This window comes from Pezoporus occidentalis, unplaced genomic scaffold (genome assembly GCF_034315485.1).
Source record: "Pezoporus occidentalis ecotype Australia unplaced genomic scaffold, CSIRO_AGI_Poc_V1 ctg140, whole genome shotgun sequence".
NCBI lineage: Eukaryota > Metazoa > Chordata > Aves > Psittaciformes > Psittacidae > Pezoporus > Pezoporus occidentalis.
The window spans coordinates 1,992,887-2,011,944 of record NW_026913210.1 but is presented as its reverse complement, the minus strand read 5'-3'; the positions used below and the strand labels follow the sequence as shown (position 1 = coordinate 2,011,944).

The 19,058-nt window shown below is 46.2% G+C and overlaps 1 protein-coding gene across 4 annotated transcripts in view; it reads left to right on the top strand.

The window, feature by feature from the left end:
- ABCA1 (ATP binding cassette subfamily A member 1) overlaps positions 1–19,058 on the top strand; it is a 97,526-nt gene that overhangs the window by 63,085 nt on the left and 15,383 nt on the right. For 3 of the 4 annotated variants that reach the window (XM_062609805.1, XM_062609806.1, XM_062609808.1), the window contains 24 exons: positions 493–609; positions 3,506–3,694; positions 4,749–4,954; positions 5,047–5,223; positions 5,795–6,017; positions 6,364–6,585; positions 7,210–7,414; positions 7,951–8,064; positions 8,522–8,693; positions 9,245–9,376; positions 9,883–10,022; positions 11,051–11,188; positions 11,724–11,944; positions 12,397–12,469; positions 12,995–13,197; positions 14,196–14,244; positions 14,351–14,464; positions 14,768–14,919; positions 15,373–15,497; positions 15,876–15,974; positions 17,026–17,215; positions 17,366–17,460; positions 17,879–17,911; positions 18,483–18,588. In XM_062609805.1, the coding sequence (XP_062465789.1) occupies positions 493–609; positions 3,506–3,694; positions 4,749–4,954; positions 5,047–5,223; positions 5,795–6,017; positions 6,364–6,585; positions 7,210–7,414; positions 7,951–8,064; positions 8,522–8,693; positions 9,245–9,376; positions 9,883–10,022; positions 11,051–11,188; positions 11,724–11,944; positions 12,397–12,469; positions 12,995–13,197; positions 14,196–14,244; positions 14,351–14,464; positions 14,768–14,919; positions 15,373–15,497; positions 15,876–15,974; positions 17,026–17,215; positions 17,366–17,460; positions 17,879–17,911; positions 18,483–18,588 (3,495 nt within the window). The remainder of the gene's footprint in view (positions 1–492; positions 610–3,505; positions 3,695–4,748; positions 4,955–5,046; positions 5,224–5,794; positions 6,018–6,363; positions 6,586–7,209; positions 7,415–7,950; positions 8,065–8,521; positions 8,694–9,244; positions 9,377–9,882; positions 10,023–11,050; positions 11,189–11,723; positions 11,945–12,396; positions 12,470–12,994; positions 13,198–14,195; positions 14,245–14,350; positions 14,465–14,767; positions 14,920–15,372; positions 15,498–15,875; positions 15,975–17,025; positions 17,216–17,365; positions 17,461–17,878; positions 17,912–18,482; positions 18,589–19,058) is intronic. The other variant, XM_062609809.1, reaches the window with a different exon arrangement.

Genomic DNA, 19,058 nt, shown 5'->3' with positions numbered 1-19,058 from the left:
GTTGGCTAGAACCTTTCCTGGTTGTGCCTTTTAATTACGCTTTGCATCTCCGATGTAGGATATAGGAGTGGTAAAGACCTTGATAGGCCTTCAGTGTTCTTCCTCTGCTCCACTGCAGGCTGGTCAGTAGATCCTCAATAATTTCTAATTGTGGTTTACCTAATGTGCTATCTAATTCCACAAGCTCCCTCAAGGAGACTCTTCTAGCACATGGGGAATGGCTGCTTCTGTGTGCCCTTCATCTCCAACGCAGAGTCATTCGCCACAAAGGCTTGAAATGCAGTGCTTAAGCCACAGGCATCTACACTCCCTGTTGCTGTTTTTCTTACAAGTGCACTTGATTTTCCCTACTCTGGTCCTTGCAGAAGCTGAACTGCTGTTTGAATGTAAGCAACAATGAGTACTTCGCTTGACAGGTCAATGCACCCTCTCAGCCTACTGTGGATCTCTAACAGCTCTTGGAAATAACCTTCTTCTCCTCTTTGCCGACAGGTGAACAGGACATTCCAGGAGCTGGGTGTGTTTCGTGACCTCGGGGGGATGTGGGAGGAGATAAGCCCCAAGATTTGGACGTTTATGGAAAGTAGTCAGGAAATGGATCTCATTCGGGTCAGTATGCTGTCCTTGCCAGAACCACCACTGTCATCCTCTGCAATAACTGATGAAATATTTATTTTAGATGATGCTTCACTGCTGAGCCGGGCAGATAAATAGTATGGATGGAATCCCTTGTGAAACACGTTGTGATTGTACCAATATTGCATTATGCTTGGCATTCTTTCCTTAATGTAACAGCCAGCTGCAAAGAGGAGCAGTGCATGTCAACACCTGCTAATATCTGCTCCTGTGGGGAAATGAGCTGCTTCTGCCACAGTGTTACCCTAAGGCGGTATGAATATCCGGCTTGAGGTATTTCTGTAAACTGGGGATCTGTGGGGTTGCTGACATGTTCAGCTTCCTGAGCTGTGCACCTCTCCACAGCAATGCTCTCATGATAGCAGCAAAGCACGTGCTCATGTACCTAGATAAGATGCTGGAAGGTGCCAGGTGGCCTCAGGCCCTATTGGATGCAGTAGGAACTGAATGGTTGTCATGCTAGGTAGAGCTGAACCTCTGTGCCTGGCAGTATCTGGCACAAATCTTGTAAAAACTTAATTTGGAGTTGCATGGTACGCTTAATTTAGTAATACTTGGGTGCTCATGGAAGAAGAGCAGACATCACCCTACGGCTGATCGATTCATAACGTGCTGTGCATATTAGACCATGAAGAAGGGCTGGGGGTCTTGTTCAGATTTGATACTCTTTCTGCTAGCCTGTTGGCTCCCTGGAGCATTGTGCCGTGTGTTAGACCTGCATTAACAGGGCATTATCTGCTTAAGTGGCTTAGCTCATTGTTGCTTCCCTCAGGTGCAACTCTCAGGTGTGGATCCCTGCACTCTGTACTGATGTCTTTGGAAGCACAGCAGTGTAAAACAGGGATCACACAACAGAAATGGTTGTAGCTTTTCCTGCTGTCACTGCAAAGCAGCTGGTTGGGTGTCCTGGTGCAGCTGTTATACAGAGACCTCCCCAGGTCTTTTAAACCTTGAAGTTCATTTCTTGTTTACTCAATGTAAGGCTGTGCTGAGTTGTCTTCTGTTGTACTTTCCCATCAACATGACAAACACTAGGGTCAGAGACATCATTTTCATCACTCCTGTCTCTCTGTTAGCTTTATGAAAGTTAATTCTGTAGATACCAGCATAGGGAGGTGAGAACTGGGGTCACCAGCCCTAAATTGAACAGTTTGCTGCAGAGAGTGCAGACAGGGAGTCAAGGTTTGGATGCTGGTTTGCAGTCCTGTCCTTTGAAAATGAATATTGCTACTTTTCTTCTTTTTTTTTTTTTTAATGAGCTCTAGGCCTTTCTGTTTTCGTGTTTTATGCTTCTTGTTAACCCTGCTGGGTATGGTAGTTAATTCTTGATCCTTCCAGCACTGGTCTCCTCTGTACTGCAGTAGCAGGGGTTCATTTGTTGTCATCTATTGCAGTTAACACAAGCAGGAGTACTTCACTGTCAATGCCTGAGCAGCTCCCAGGGCACTGTCCTGTTCAGCTTCGAGATGCAGCACAGATCACTTGTACATGAACAGGCTGAAACATAAGAGTTGCTTGTTTGTAGCTGCTTTCAAGGGCAGGTCAGCCCTTTGCTGTTTGTTAGTCACCGAGGCTGCAGTGCTGCTGGGTGACTCGTCATCGCCTCCCAGCTTTTTGGTTGTGCAATCTTTTTGGCATATTACTTCCTGCTGTACGAGAGAAAAGTGGTTTGGTTGCCCATCTCTGGCAAGCAAACTTCCAGTTTGATACTAATGCAGCTGCTAACATCAGTGAAGCCAACACGTCTGAGGTCAAGGAGCTTCACTGTTGCTACTGCACATGATGAGGCTGAGCCCCTTTTCTGGAGGCATGGTCCCCTTTCTACTGGGGGTGGCAGCATGAGCCAAGCTTGAGAGACGAGATGTGAAGAGAGCACAGTGCAGCTGATCACTGTTTGCTTGGATTTTCCTCTTGCATATTCTCCTTTGCCAGCTTGGCCTGTTCTGTTTCCCCAGTTAGTGATGCTGTTACTCTAAGTGTATAAGCCATTGCTTTCTGGTTTGCTGGTAACAGCAGAGCATGTGGAAGCTCCTCACGTCCCCACTTCATTCTTCGTTCTGGCAGAAAAGCCGTTCCTGGTTTTATTGGTTTGTTTTTTTAGTTTTCTTTCTTATGCAGGCTTTTTTTTTTTTCTTTTTTTTTTTTTCCTCCCTGATTTCAGTTCAGCTGTGACCTTTACAATTAATGCTCCTCTCCTGCCCTTATGTTGTCCAACCAGCGGACAGGTTTCTGCTTCTGTGCCAGGTGCTTCTACCTGGACTGCACTTGTGTGGTGTATTGCACATACACGCAGTGGGGCACTAGTCCTAAGGAAGCTAGCAATTAAACCAGGTGAAAAAAAGCACTGTCCCATACAGAACACCAGAGAGGCAGGACATCACGGCTGTACTAGGGCTGCTTCAGCCAGTGTTGATGGTGCCATGCCACAGCCCTTCTCCCAGCCGGGAGCAGAGGTTGTTCTGGAGAAGTGAGCAGAGCTTGGCAACCACCATCAGTGGAATGTGTTTCTCCTATACACACATCTCACTCTTCCTTGTTTTGCTGGTACAAGACCTGGGTTGCATGTGCAGGTTGCAGAGCTGTGCATGGCTCTCTGCTGCCCTCTCCTTGAGAGAGCTGTGGCAGGACTTGGAGTCAGCCAGCCAGCCAGCCTGCAAAGCACACCCGATGGGTGCTTTGCTGAGGGAGGCACAACCTTTCCAATGGGAGGGTAAAAGAAAGTTTCCCACCACACTGATATTTCAGATGGCCTCTCCCTGCACCTTTATAAAAGGGATTTTCCCCTGTAGTGCTCGTTTCCGTAATGAGGGAGGGGGTCAAACATTAATTCTCAACAGCTATTTCTCCTTTGAAAACAAAATATCTGCAGACGTTGCTGAAGAGCAAAGCTCTCTGGGACCTGCACTTGCCTGCTTCCAACTGGACAGTGGAGGATGTTGCTTGGTTCCTATCAAACCACCCGGAGGACTTTGAGACAGCAAATGGCTCAGCATATACCTGGGTAGATGCCTTCAATGAGACAGACCGGGCTATCCAGACCATCTCTCGCTTCATGGAGGTGAGATCCTGCTCATGCAGGCAAGGAGCTGAGGAAGGCAGTGGCTTGGTCTCCACCTGCACTGTTGGATGTTCCTGGAAAGGGAAGAAATGTTCCTCAGTCCAGATAGAAGTTTCTCAGTCCACTCTCCATTCTGGGGGGGTCTTATAGCAGCCTTTCAGTCCCTAAAAGAGGTCTGCAAGAAATCCAGAGAGGGACTTTTTATAAGTGCAGGTAGCAAAAGGATAAGAGGGAACGACTTTAAACTGACAGAGGGTAGATGTAGATTGAAATATTAAGAGAAAGTTCTTCCCTGTGAGGGTGGTGAGATGCTGGCACAGGTTGCCCAGAGAAGCTGTGGCTGCCCTATCTCTGGCAGTGTTCAAGGCCAGGTTGGACGGGGCTTGGAGCAACCTGGTCTAGTGGAAGGTGTCCCTGCCCATGGCAGGGGCTGGAACTGGATGAGCTTTAAGGTCCCTTCCAACCCAAACCATTCAGTGATTCTGTGATTTTCTGTAAATGACCAGGCTTTTGTAAGGTTGAGTGCTCATTAGAAAATATCATTTGTTCATGTGCCTAAATATAGATGTAGGAACCTGACTGTAGGCCTTGTTATTGAAGTTCTCACTTTGGCATCTCATGTGGTTTCCTACCCCATTGTTACAGGGCAACTGAGAGCTGCTGCTTGCTTTGGCAGTATAGCAGCTCCTATTTCAATCTGGGGTTTTAGCTAAGGACTGTGGTGAACCTAGCAGCTGCTTAAAACTGAGGAAGACGTAGTGAATAATGAAATTTGTTCTGTTTGTTATTTAATCGCCTTGGCAGATGTGTGTAAACAGAAACTGTCAGAATCAGACCTAGTTTGTGGGTAACAGAGGAAATAAGACTATCTATGGAAATAGATGCTTGGATGGGATCCTGTAGCTAGTATGGCAATGCTGCCTGACCTCTTGTCCAGAAGTCACCTCTGATGGGGTATTTCTCAGTGATACATGTTTGACTGGCAGATGGCCGTCAAGAACCTTCTGGTTTGGTAACTTACTCCATAAGTGCTTCCAAATCTGTCCCTGTTTAGTGTGTCAACTTGGACAAACTGGAGCCTGTGGCCACAGAAGTCCGGCTTATAAACAAGTCCTTGGAGCTTCTGGATGAAAGGAGGTTCTGGGCTGGCATAGTCTTCTCTGAAATAGCTCCTAACAGCACAGAGCTCCCTCAACATGTGAAATACAAGATACGCATGGACATTGATAATGTGGAAAGGACTAACAAGATCAAGGATGGGTGAGTCCTGACATCCTGACTTACGAACAATTTCTCATGGGGATGTGGTGATAGAGGATTTCTAATGGGAAGTTCTTGTTCCCTTGTTACAGGTACTGGGATCCTGGTCCCCGTGCTGACCCCTTTGAGGACATGCGCTATGTTTGGGGAGGCTTTGCCTACCTGCAGGATGTAGTGGAACAGGCCATCATCAGGGTGCAGACAGGCACAGAGAAGACAACAGGTGTTTATGTGCAGCAGATGCCCTACCCATGTTATGTGGATGACATGTACGTATTCAGGATGCTCAAAGGCACACGGGAGGATTGTGGCTTGGGAGGGATGGGCTTTTGTCACTCCTCAGGCATGTTTATGTCCTTACTATCAGTGGCGGAGCAATCTCTTTAGTGTTCCTAATTCCTGGAACTAGGGCACCTGAATGGAGGATTTAGAATATGTAATGACTTGCAGAGTCCCTCTCAGGAGAAGCCTGTCCATACAGGACTTTCACATACAGAATACATTCCTGAGATGTGGCCATATCCCCAAACCTGATAGAGACAAAAATAGCACTGGGAAAAAAATCAGAGACCTAGGCACAAGAGAGTGGAAAGGCAACAACTGAGAATAGTCCCCAGGGAAAGCAGGTCTTTGTATCTTCTGTTCTACTGAGCTGCAACTCCAGCTCCCACTCTGGAGTGGTGATGTGCTCTACTGCATCAGTCTCACCTCACAGTGAGTCCTGTGCTCCTTTGTGCAGTGGAGCCTTAGCTGTCACATACTCTGCTAGACCTGAGTGGTACCTGAAGTTGCAGTAATGTTTCTCACTCAGTTCCTGGCCCCTTTCCTTCCTTTTCTCAGATTTCTGCGTGTCATGAGCCGCTCCATGCCTCTCTTCATGACTTTAGCCTGGATCTACTCAGTGGCTGTGATAATTAAGGGTATTGTGTATGAGAAGGAAGCACGGCTGAAGGAGACGATGAGGATTATGGGACTTGACAATGGCATCCTTTGGCTAAGCTGGTTCATTAGCAGCCTTATCCCTCTCCTGATGAGTGCAGGCCTACTGGTGCTGATCCTCAAGGTGAGTTGGCTGGGCTGGTCTGTGGGGGCAGAATCTAGAGCCTTGAGAGCCTGCTAAGCAGTGATCTGCACTGGCACGCTGCAGGGGAGTTGGTGTGTTAGACTGTGCATTGACCAGCAGTTTTCTGGGAACAGTGTTTTGGAACAAAAAATGGCTAGGTGGCTGAAAACAGTAGGGGTTTTGTAGTAGATTCAGTGCTCTTGAAAAGGTGCTACTGCTGGGAAGGCTGCTGCGCAAATTGCAGCAAGCCCAGCCTCCCTGAGCAGCAGCTCTGCAGGCCTGCTTGTACTAGAGTCACTTTGGAGGGCCCTTTCAAATCCTGATGCACCTGTTTTTCTCCTTCCAGATGGGGAATCTGCTGCCTTACAGCGACCCAAGTGTGGTCTTTGTTTTCCTCTCGATCTTTGGCATTGTGACCATCCTCCAGTGCTTTCTCATCAGCACCATGTTCTCCAGGGCCAACCTGGCAGCTGCCTGTGGTGGCATTATCTATTTCACACTGTATCTGCCTTACGTGCTCTGTGTTGCCTGGCAGGACTATGTCAGCTTCTCACTCAAGATATTTGCGGTGAGTCTTGAGGAAACTGCCCTGGGTACCAGGCCTCCACCAGTATGGCACTCAGCAGCTCTCTAGATGAACACTAATAGCAAGAGGGGAGGTAGCAATGGGAGGAAGTTTTCCAGCGTTAAGAGGCTATCAGGGCTATGTTTGGTGAAGAAGTTGACAGAATCTGCTAGGAGCTGCTGAAAGAGTTTTGTTGGCTTTGGTAATAGAAGTAATTCAGGCAGCCTAAGCTGCCTTGACTAAGACAGACTAAGCTGTGATGCTGGACCACCAGATAAGCAGGCTGAAGGAACCAGTTTCCTTTCCTCTGCATAGCACTTCTTACCTGTCTGGAAAGGGTGGCAGTTAGTGATCGCCTCCTTAGCATTAAAATCAGAAGAGCAAGGGAAGGAAAAGAGGGAAACAAACAATTCTGGGTGGTCCAGCAGAGACTTAAGGCCTTGATTGCTGGCTGGAACCAAGACTGAGTCTTACAGTCCCTCTCTGCAAATATGGTCAGGGTCTTTGGATCTTCGACTTCTATAGGGCTTCTGGACCATGTCTCTTAGCCTAGTGCTAGAGCTGAGCTGTCCATTTGGAAAGTAGTTACGAAAAACTGAATGCATGTTCATGTCTCCCCATTTGCAGAGCCTGCTGTCTCCAGTGGCCTTTGGCTTTGGTTGTGAATACTTTGCACTGTTTGAGGAGCAGGGAGTTGGTGTTCAGTGGGACAACTTCTTTGAGAGCCCATTGGAAGAAGATGGCTTTAGCATCACCACATCTGCTGTCATGATGATGTTTGACACCTTCCTATATGGGGTCATGACCTGGTACATTGAATCTGTCTTCCCAGGTGAGGTCCGCTTCTGAAGGAGCATCATGTCTTTACAGTTTTAAATAGATCCTTTCACCTACTCATTTGCCAATGTGGAAATTGGGTCCATTTTAAGCACAGCTGCAGAAAGCTCATGGAGTAAAACCACAGACGAGCAGTAAGGCTGTTGCTGCTAACAGCAGTGACTCTTGCCCAGCACAGAGGCTGTGTGCCGTTGTGGCCATGGCTGAACTAGTCCCAGAACCTTTGCTGTTCTTTACCTGTTCCCTCCTTTGAACTGCTAAATCAACAGGCCCTGCTGCAAAGGGGAAGTTGAGAGTATCAGCACTACAAGTGGCTGCTTAGAACTGTCCAGCACACGGCTTTTAACTGCAAAGTGAAATTTGATCTCTTACCCCCAAAGTTTGACAATATCTTCATCAAGAAAGCTCTCTTCTTAGGCGTGCCTAACTTAGAGGCTTACTGAGGGTTGACTACTTCCCTTCTTGCCCTGAAAGCTAATACAAGAAAAGGGATAGATGCAAGTCAGGCTCATGTAATGCTTTTCTCTTTAGGCCAGTATGGGATTCCCAGGCCCTGGTACTTTCCTTTCACAAAGTCATACTGGTTTGGTGAGAAACCACAGGAGAGGGAGCACCGTTATCCTGACCAGAAGGGGCCTTCAGAAAGTGAGTGCTGCACATAGTCTTTCTGCAGTGAAATGTTAGAGTTTGCCTTTTTGAAATGAGTCCAAGGACAACAGGGCTGACATGGCTAAGGTGAAATTAGTCATCCCTTTGTTACGACAGTTTTGTTACGCTGATCAGATCCAAATAAACCTAAGGTACTTTGCCTACTTGAGTGCAACTGGATACTCCAGCTTCACGGAATTGAGAATTCCTCACAGTTTTGCTGACCCTGGTGACCCTGGAGATCTCCCAGTTGAGCCCAATAAAGAGAACAAAGCTAAAGGACCACTTCTGTGGAAGGTTCCTGTCCCTGAGGAAGGAACATGGTCAGGTCTTCGTGTAGCTCATGTCAATTTGGATCTCCACAAACCTGGGGGAATGTGGCGTTTGTTAGAACTCCTATGGAGTTGCTGTTAAAACCTACCATACCTCTCTCTACTTTGCTGTTTTTGTCTAGTCTGCAAGGAGGAAGAGCCTACACATCTGAGCCTCGGTGTTTCCATCCAGAACCTGGTCAAGGTTTATCGTGATGGCAAGAAAGTTGCTGTAGATGGTCTCACACTGAACTTCTATGAAGGACAAATTACCTCCTTTCTGGGACATAATGGAGCAGGGAAAACCACTACCATGTAAGAACAAATAATTCTTTAAGACAATGGGGGAAGTGACTTTGAGTAATGCAGTTCCTGTCAGCGTGGTAGAGATAGCTGTACCATTGCAGTGTGTCAGCTGGTGCAGAACAACTCAGTGGAGCTCTGCTGAGTTACTGTAGTTGCGCTGCTGCCTCAAAAGATGCACAGATACAGGGGACTGAAACTGGAGGTAGTTCAAGTTGAGGCAGCACCAAATGAACCTGCTGGCAGCATTTTTTAGTAACGCCATTTGTGATTCTGACTTACCGGTGTGAGGAAACAAGTTGGGACTAAAAGAATAAGAAGCTTTTAGAGGAAAAAAATATTTGCTTGAAGCAGAGTCATCTGGGTGTGCTTTGATCACTGTTAAAACCATTGGAGTTCATACATTTTTTTTCTTAATCCATTAGCGAGATGTTTCTTAGACTGCTTTCTTTATGTGGGAGCTCCACAGGGCTTCCACCTACTCTTCATTCATCCATCCTGGGATTGTGCAGCAGCCATTTCCTAGAGGCAGAACCTGCTGATCTGTTGCGTTTGTCTTTCAGGTCCATCTTGACTGGCTTGTTCCCCCCAACGTCAGGTACAGCCTTCATCCTGGGCAAGGATATCCGCTCTGAGCTCAGCAACATCAGGCAGAACCTGGGTGTCTGTCCACAACACAATGTGCTGTTTGACTTGTGAGTGACATCTGTGAGATGAAGCGCTGGTGTTACCCAACTGTTGTTTGGGTTCTTTAGGAAACAGTAATATGCTTTCAGCTAAGACAGTCCTATCTTTATCTGTCCGTGGTGTGGGGTAGTATGAGATTGGTATAAGGATATTTTGTTTATTGGCACATTTGTATGCGCCTGTGAATTTTCAGGAAAAGCCTACATGTAGATCTTTCCTGTCTCCTTTAAAGAAATCTACTGGATTAAACTTAACTAGGCCAAATGCTTCCCCAGTACCTAGTGATTTGGGATGTTTGGGGTACTCTCTTAAGCACCCTTAAAGGAGGATTACTTACATTAGTGCTGAATAGCCACACCCTGAAATCAGGCCAAGCTGAGCACACCCAGTCTTGTAGCCCCTTCTTAAAACCTTGGCCTTAAAAGATGTTTTCCCAAGCAAACAAACATTTCTGCTGTAATGCTAATGCAAGGGATAAGCCCAGCATGGTGCTCTCTGCTGTGCCCTTCCGCAGGCTGACTGTGGAGGAACACATCTGGTTCTATGCACGGCTCAAAGGACTGCCGGAAAAGAAGGTGAAAGAGGAAGTGGAGCAGATGGCAGTGGATGTCAGTTTGCCTCACAAACTGAAAGCTAGGACAAGCAAACTCTCCGGTAGGTTGAGCGGCTTTTACATTTCTCAGCTGTTTCCTCAGCCCCAGAAAAATTCTTCTGGGTTTTACAGAGACTGCATCATGGACCTTGGTTGGATCCTCCAATTAAGTATAGACTACCATACAGTTAAGCACTTAAGGAAATCATTTATTTAAGTACCTTATCAGTGTATCTTAGTAAACTTAACAGTCTTACACTATCTTATGCTTTCTAATAGCCATTACAAGTCACTCACTTTCTCAGAGTATTTTGTACTTGTTTCTACAATAACATAGTCTTACTACATGTGATGTGTGTTCTCCAAATGCTTACTAGTATTTTTGAGTTTTTTGAGTTCAGGTCAGAGTTGCTCAGGCCATAATCTTCAAATCCCTTGCTGCTTGTTAACCATAAGTACTGGTTTCTTATGCTTGCTTCTGTTTCTTCACTCCGCGTCCTGGAGTGTCATTCTCCCTTGTTGAGGACCAGCAGGATTCCTATATCAGCCTGTATCAGATAGTTGAGAGACCAAGACTTTTTTGTCTGACTTAACTATCAGCACAGACTGTGCATTTGACTTTTGGAAGGGACAACAAATGGCCACAGATTGATGTTAGTATTACAGAGTGTAATATAATTCCTTGCTGCTGCCTCTGGCACTCTTCCACAGGAGGGGTGTCACTTGAGGACCTACTTCTGCAGCTTAAGCTCTGGAGACCTATGCTCCAGATCCTCAAATATGGTTAGGCCTCCAAGCTGGCAACTTGCTACTGCCAGTGTTGAGATAGATATTCACTTATTGAAGGGCTTGCAAGGTGTCATGTACTGAAGTACGAGGAGAGTTGGATTCCACTGAGGGAGGTTCATCCAGATGAATTATCCCGTCTTGAAAGTGATGAGACCCTGAAGGCCTGAAACAGTAGCAGTGCTTAGTCCTCCAAGTGTGCAATTTTGCTTTGTATCAGAGAGCTCATTATCAACTGTGCTGCAGCTACTGCTGTTCCCCTCATCTCTGCATCAGCCTGAACACCTCTTTCTGTGCCTGTCAGGTGGCATGCAGAGGAAGCTCTCAGTTGCCTTAGCCTTTGTTGGTGGCTCCAAGGTTGTCATTCTGGATGAGCCTACAGCTGGGGTGGATCCTTATTCTCGCAGAGGGATATGGGAATTGCTCCTGAAGTATCGGCAAGGTATGTGGTCTTTCTCTCTACCTAATGAATGTGTCATGGAAAGCAGAAACAATCTGATTCATGACTGATCTCAAAATAGCAACATGTCTTTGCCAATCTGTTTTGCCTGCACTGAGGAAGGAGCAAAGAGGATGCAGGACAAGGATGTTCTGATCTCTTATCTGTCCTCCTTTCTCATCCTATTCATGTTAAAGCTTGTGAACAAAGTTCCTCACTGGGTTGTGAGGACAGTTTAAGTCAGAAATTCACTCCTGCATGCAGCAGTGTCCTGTTCTTCTCTGTGCAACCAACCTTGACAACATGAAGCTAACATGTTTTTGCTGAGCATGACAAGGGCCTGTAGAGACTGTAGAGAATAAACTCATGACAGTGGTTGTCAAACTTTTCCATCCTGCTAGCCTCAGTGAAAGGAGCTTGGACTTGCGGCATCAACATCCTGTGCAACTTCATGGCAGGATCCAGATGGTTGTGATTTTGGCTTGGGAACATAGGCATGGTTGACTAACTAGCAGCATCTTTCCTTGCTTTCTTCCAGGTCGCACTATTATTCTCTCCACACACCACATGGATGAGGCAGACATTCTGGGGGATCGGATTGCCATCATTTCTCATGGCAAGCTCTGCTGTGTTGGCTCTTCTCTCTTCCTGAAGAACCAGCTGGGAACTGGCTATTATTTGACCCTAGTCAAGAAGGATGTGGATTCCTCTCTGAGCTCCTGCAGAAACAGCAGCAGCACAGTGTCCTATCTGAAGAAGGTACAGCTGACTCTTCTTGCTCATATTCATTCTTCCTTCATGAAATCTTAACCTTGCAGGGAACAGCAACTAAGATTTTATATGGTGGAATGTCTCAAAGAGAAATTCCTGATTCTTTAAAAGAAGGGTTACTTTTTTTTAAAGGTACTGTATCAAATCATGTGTGGTTAAGCTGTTGCATGGAATGTACATCTCCGTTATAGTTTCCATAGAGTCAGAGAGATACAGAATAGACGAAGTGCATGCTTTTGTAATGCACACTTCTGTAGCTGTGACCTCTTACTTGTATTTCAGCCCTTTAGCAGTGGTATGTCACCATTACTTTCTAACTCTTCTGTGGAGTATCCAGAAAGTTGCAGCACCTGATTGGAGTTACCTAGAGTGTAGCATCTGATGGGCCCCTTTTTGACTAAACTACAGGAAACAGTGGTTGTCTTCTCTTTTGTCACCAGGATGACAGTGTCTCCCAGAGCAGCTCTGATGCTGGCCTCGGCAGTGACCATGAAAGTGACACACTGACAATAGGTGAGGCTTGGAAAATAATGTAAGAATCAGTCCCGGTGCTGACATTGCTCTATCCTTGACCTCGGACAGCTGCCTTAACCTTCTGCCCCTGTGCAGCTATAGTCTTCAGACAGTTATTAAATTTACAGAAATGGTATTTTAAAATCCATAATATTGGAATATTTTACTTTAGCAAGTCACTTTGAGTTCAAGCTGTCCCGAGATTTAATAATGAAAGATTAAATAGCTGCTAGGCTTGCTAGCGATCTGTAATATTTGCTGGGGAACTGTACGTAAGTAACTTGCAGGGCTGCCAGTGGCATGTAAAAGCTCTCCCAGATTCTGCAGATAAAAAGAATAGCCAGGCTTGAGTCCAGGCTTTCATCCAAGCTTGTGTTAAATGTAAAAAGAACCAGACTTTCCATGGAAATGAGCTGCTTTCCAAAGATGTTCCATTTTCCCTCAGCAAGGTTTTTCAGACTGAGCTCTTTCCACATACTAAGCAGTAATAAGATGAACACCGTCTTTTCCTTTTGGTTCTTCTAGATGTCTCTGCAATTTCAAATCTCATTACAAAGCATGTTCCCGAGGCCAGGCTGGTAGAGGACATTGGCCATGAATTAACCTATGTCTTGCCGTACAAGGCTGCTAAAGAGGGAGCTTTCGTGGAACTGTTCCATGAAATTGATGACCGTCTTGCTGATCTTGGCATTTCCAGCTACGGCATCTCTGAAACCACTCTGGAGGAGGTGAGTGACCTGAATATCCTCTTTTGAACCTAAAGTAGGCAAAATGAATCATGGCAGAAGTAAGAATGAGTTGGATTCTTCCCTCTTCCTGTAAACGTTTATTGTGGAACAGGCAGCTGTGTGTTCACCTCCCAAATGGATTGCCTTCTGTCCTTTTTAAGTGTGTGCTCATAGAAGCATGCATTAAAAACTGAAATGTAGCACAGAGAAGAACAGACAGATCCTTTGTACTCAGTTGCATTTTGCTGAGATGTCATGTGAGGGCTGGCTCCCAGTTTGGATTCTGATGACAGTGTAAACACCTTTGAGGTATTTTTAGGATGCTTTATGCTGCTCTTACCTGAAACATACCTTTCAGTACTGGAGAATATGCATTACAGAAACCACTTAGACGTGTGCCCTTGTCAGGGATGTTCTTATGGTTTGTTCCTTGTGGCTGTGTTCCAACTGACAGGTGTCCTTTTATCATAGAAGTGTCATACACTTTATCCCATTCATCCCCTGGGTTTTTTTGGATAATGACAAGGGGAATTGAAATGGTAGCGGTGTTGTCAGTTTGAGGTTGCCGTCTAGGTCCTCCCACAGCTGTGAAGGCCTCTGGCTGCTATCTATAAGATGAAAATGGAATTTTTTCTCTTTTAGGAGAGTCTGTGGAATGAGGTCCACAAAGGTGCCTATTCAAGTATTAATAGGAGTGTGAACACTGTCAGAATAGGAGGAAAATGAAATTCCCTGAATTGAGTAACTAGGTCTGTCCCTGAAACACAGGGGCAGTGGGAATTGACATTGGAAAGGGGAATGGATAGTATGTGGTTTCGGGCTGGCTCCTGAAAGCTGGAGGGAAGCCACAAAGTCCATGTCTCCAGGGACAGGAGAGATGGGGGAGAAACCCTGTATCTTCTCTTCTTATGCTTCATTTGTCTTGTGCTCTCTCATGGCAGTCCCCACAGTTATCACTCCTCTTCTAATTTTCACTGACACTTATCATTGCTTTTCAGATCTTTCTGAAAGTGGCTGATGATAGTGGTGTAGATGCAGAAACCTCAGGTGGGTAGTTGTCTCCTACAGTGTCAAGGGGGACTTCAGGCCTTGTTTTTTCTGGGGTTGTGGTTAACTGAAGCAGCTCAGCTAATCCTAATTGTATTATTTTCAGATGGGACATTGCCAGCTAGAAGGAACAGGCGTGTGTTTGGAGACAGACAGAGCTGCCTTCGTCCATTTACAGAAGACGATGCATTTGATCCCAATGATTCAGACATAGATCCAGGTACTGCTGGGGCTCAAGCCCATTTTCTTCTTGTGGACAGTCTTTCATATTATAAACACTGCAGATCATAAGGCTGAGACTGCCAAAGAAGTGATGGTTTATTTGCCTTTAGTAATAGCAGGCAGTGCAGTATCCACAGCTTGCCAAATCCTCCCATCAAGGCTCAGAAATATAAGGGTCAGAATGCATTCATGTGAGTTTCTGTTGTCATCTCTACTCAGCCATCACTCTGTTTCTCCAGAATAGAAGGACCCAGAGAATGTCGCTCTGAGCTTTTGAATGAAGGTAATTTCTTCTTGCTAGCAGAATCCAGAGAGACAGACCTTCTCAGTGGCATGGATGGGAAAGGATCCTACCAGATGAAAGGCTGGAAGCTCACCCAGCAGCAGTTCATGGCTCTGCTGTGGAAGAGGCTGCTTATTGCCAAGAGAAGCCGAAAGGGCTTCTTTGCTCAGGTGAGAGCACCCAACATGTGCAGAGCCCCTCATCAGGGACAGCTCTGGACCATGCATTGTATTCAGAATTGAAGGTGGGCAGAAAACCTCAGTGGAATACAGTTAGATAACCAAAACTGTGCACATCTGAGCAAAAAAGGGGCCTGTGCAACTGAAAGTAGTTGCATGTTAACCATGTAGTTATGGAATTCTTGCACAGCAAGCATGCAACTGAGGCTGAAACCCCAATTTGGCCTTGAAAGCTGCATTTGCAGAATGAATCCTCTACATCCCAAGTGAGTGCCCTGATTGAATGCCAGGATAGGTCTTGAATTGGTGTCTAGCAATGCTTTGGTGTAAATAGCAGAGACTTTCCTGGGAAACTTCAAAGAAGTTAAGTGATTCACATGTAGTTCCTGATGTCTCTGGGAACATTCACGTTACACAGACTTTATTCTTTCCTTGCAATTTCAGATCGTGCTGCCCGCTGTCTTTGTGTGTATTGCTCTCATGTTCAGCCTGATTGTTCCTCCCTTTGGAAAGTATCCCAGCCTGGAATTGCAGCCCTGGATGTACGATGAGCAGTACACTTTTGTTAGGTATGTTTCTCGTGGCCTAGTAATTCTGTTTTTCTCTGCAAACGTGAGTTACTGATTTCCTTACCAGGTTGCTTAAATTTGTTTTCTGTGCTTAGCTCAGAAGCACATTTTAAGAGTCCTATTATTTTCTTTTTGGACCTTTAAATGCCAACTACTGGCAAGCCCATACCATTTTTGAATGGTGCTGACTCTAGTAATAATACGCACAAGACCAGGAGTGTGTGTGTGCTCCTAGGCCAAGGTTTTTTCAAAGGGAAATCTGCACCCATATCCTTTTCCTGATCTCTTCCACTGTGCTGTCAGGCTTGCTCTGTTGCTATTTTTGCTGTATGCCTGTTATCCCACTGATCCGATAGCATTTCTCTGCTTTACCCATAGCAATGATGCTCCAGAAGATCCAGGCACTCAGAGGCTTTTGGATGCTCTTCTCAATAAACCTGGCTTTGGTACACGCTGTATGCAGGGACACTCCATCCCGTAAGTAGAACTCTGGGCTGGGAAAAGGGAGCCCAGCCCCAGCTTCTGATCTCCCAGTAGATTCAGCCAGCTTTAGGGTACAATAGTCATACATGGCCAGGGCAGGATTTAAGCCAAAAGAGTTGCAATTACATTCATTTTTTTGGCTAAGGACCTTTTAGAAAGTTACCAGCTCTCAGCATGGTGAGGGAGTGAGGTTTGAGTGCAAATCCTCACTGACAGAGATGGAAAGGAGACAGTAATCTCTCCCTTAAATTACTGTTTGATCCTGAACATGGAAAAGGACCTAGTAATGTTGCTGTATGTTGTTGGCTGTAGCTATTCCCATTCCACAATCCTCTCTGTCTGCACTAGGACCAAGCAAACACCAGCAGAAACAGTAGAGAGCCAGACAGCACTGGTTGTGTTCCCTAGCTCTGCCGCTGAATTGCTGCATGGCCTTGGGGCAAGAGGCCCTATGTGCTGGCGAGTAGCGGAAATTAAGCTGTATCCTGCGAAAGAGACACAGGAGCTGGGTTACTCCAGCACATGGAGCACTGTGAGGAGGCTGTCCACTGATGCTTCCTTGGGGAGGAGTCATATTTTGGTGCCCCAGTGTCATGCAAGAAAGACTGCTTGCCTTTATCTTAGCATCATAGAATATCTTGAGTTGGAACTGACCCATAAGGATCATTGATCCCAACTCCCTGCTCCTTGCAGGAGTGCCTGAAACTAACCCGTATGACTAAAAGCATCATCCAGACACTGCTTGAATTCTGGACATTGTGCATGCTGGGACTGACTGAAATAAAGCACTCGCATGTTGTGAATGAGAAGAAGGGAGTGTCTACTCAGTGTTGGCAAACCTCTGTCTCTTTGGTACTGGGATCTGTTAGAAGCTACAGAGTCTGGTCTGTTGCTCTGAGCTGTTCATCTTGTGATGTCAGGCTTCTTTGAAAAACAGCCTGCCTTTTCTGGGGACTGTGGGATCTGTTATTTAAATGGCCTGTAAGAAAAGGCCCTCAAGAGTTGTTTTAAAAACTGCATTTGCCTTGCCTCTTCCCTGACACAGAGACACTCCTTGTACTGTGGGGCAAACAGAATGGACCACTGCTTCAGTCCCAGACACGGTCCTGAACATCTTCTTGAAAGGCAACTGGAGCATGGAGAATCCTTCCCCATCTTGCGAATGCAGCAGTGAGAAGATCAAGAAGATGCTGCCTGTGTGTCCCCCTGGTGCAGGCGGGCTACCACCACCACAGGTAGGAGGGAGCTCAGTAGTACTGCAATGAGGGATGCTCACGGAGAGCAGAGCAGCTGGGTTTGATTCGTCTGTACTGCACACAGTTTATTTAACTTGGCATCTGTGTTTCTTCATGTGCATTTATCTGTGTTTTCCCCTGTGATGCCAGCGCGAGCAAGATACTGCTGACATCCTTCAGAATCTGACAGGTCGCAATATATCAGACTACCTAGTGAAGACCTACGTGCAGATCATTGGGAAAAGGTAATTGTTGAGCACATCCTCTTCCTTCCTTCCACACCAAATGTTGCTTGCTGCATGGGGGGTGCTGCACAGATCAGGCAAATAGGCATGTGCAACCCAAGCTCTTAAGCAGTGCGCCAGAGCCGCTCAGCTCCTCACACTGTCCTGATCCACAGCTCAAGTGGTGTTTCTGCTTTATTAGTTTCTGCTGTGGCAGCTCTGTGTGCTGTGTCCTGAGCCTTGCAGGCACAATACAGAGGAAGTCTGAACTCCAGCCTGTGTTGGAGGCAGATTACATCAAAGAGGAGTAGTGGGACTTATGCCAGATGTGAGAGGCTATTGCACTCTCTTTGCCTGGCCATGTGCCTGCAGCACTGTTAGGTCTGTGTCTCCTCTTGTTTCACGTATTATACATCAACTTTCTTTTCTGTCTCTACAGCTTAAAGAATAAGGTCTGGGTGAATGAGTTCAGGTGAGTTACTGCTTTTTCTCTGTTATATGTGTCCAATAATCCTCAAGCACTGTGTTAAGCAGGACAGACCTACCCCACTTCTCGGTTTGTTTTATAACTTTTAACTGCCAAACGTTGAGGGAGCATGTTTAAGGATAAACTGGGACAATCCCAGAGCACATCACTGGAAAGCATGTTTGCTTTATGCAGAGAGCAGCATTGGCTTGAAAAGATTTTCAGGACCAGCCTACTGATACTTAATCCTGGCAGGTGCTATTTTCCATGCAGCAGAGCCAGGGAGATGCCCTGCTTTGAGTGCACTCACAGCAGAGGATAGCAGCATTTCATCAAACAGAACAGCATGCTGAGCAGTCATGAGATGATGGGTATTTAATCCCAGAAAAAAAGGAGTAGGAGACATCATGGCTAAGCAGCAATGTAGGAAGATCAAAGTAATTCCTTTGTGTAGGAGCAGAGAAACTGTCCTGGGTATAGTGCAGGAAAAGGAGACATCTGGCAAGGGAGGAGTGGCATTTTTTGGAGGTCAGCAAGTAGTCAGGTCTTTAGCATCACTTTCTATCTGAACTTTCAGGTATGGTGGCTTTTCCTTGGGAGCCAGCAGTTCCCTCATGCTTCCTCCAAGTCATGAAGTCACTGATGCCATTAAACAAGTGAGGAAGATCTTGGAGCTAGCACAGGTGAGTAGCTGTCCTCCATAAACTGAGCATGCACAAGTATCAAGAGTCCTGTTACTTGGGAGGTGACTTGCAAGCCATAAAATGGGGAGCATGTTAGTTGTGTTCAGTGGCTTCTCCCCGTTGCCTCTGAGCTGGGGTTTCCCTGGCATCTGGGAACAGCAGAAGGCTTAGGGACACGCTCAGTTGAAGCTTATGCAGCCCACATGCTGATGTGGGTTCTGTCTAAAACTACTTGCAAGTGGTGAGGATCACAGTCACCTCTGAGTGCCTTATGGCAGGTCTGGGCAGGCAGTCTCAGAAGAGAGAAGAGCCATCTTCTTCGAGACCTGAGTTGAGCCCTTCTGTGCTGAGTCTGCCTTTGCTAAGATGAGAATATGGGCCACTGCTTTATTCTGAGACTGTCTGTGGGCTGCAGTGCCTCTGAAGGTTGCTGCAACCATGGCTTATACTGCTGGGAAGAAAGAGGCCTA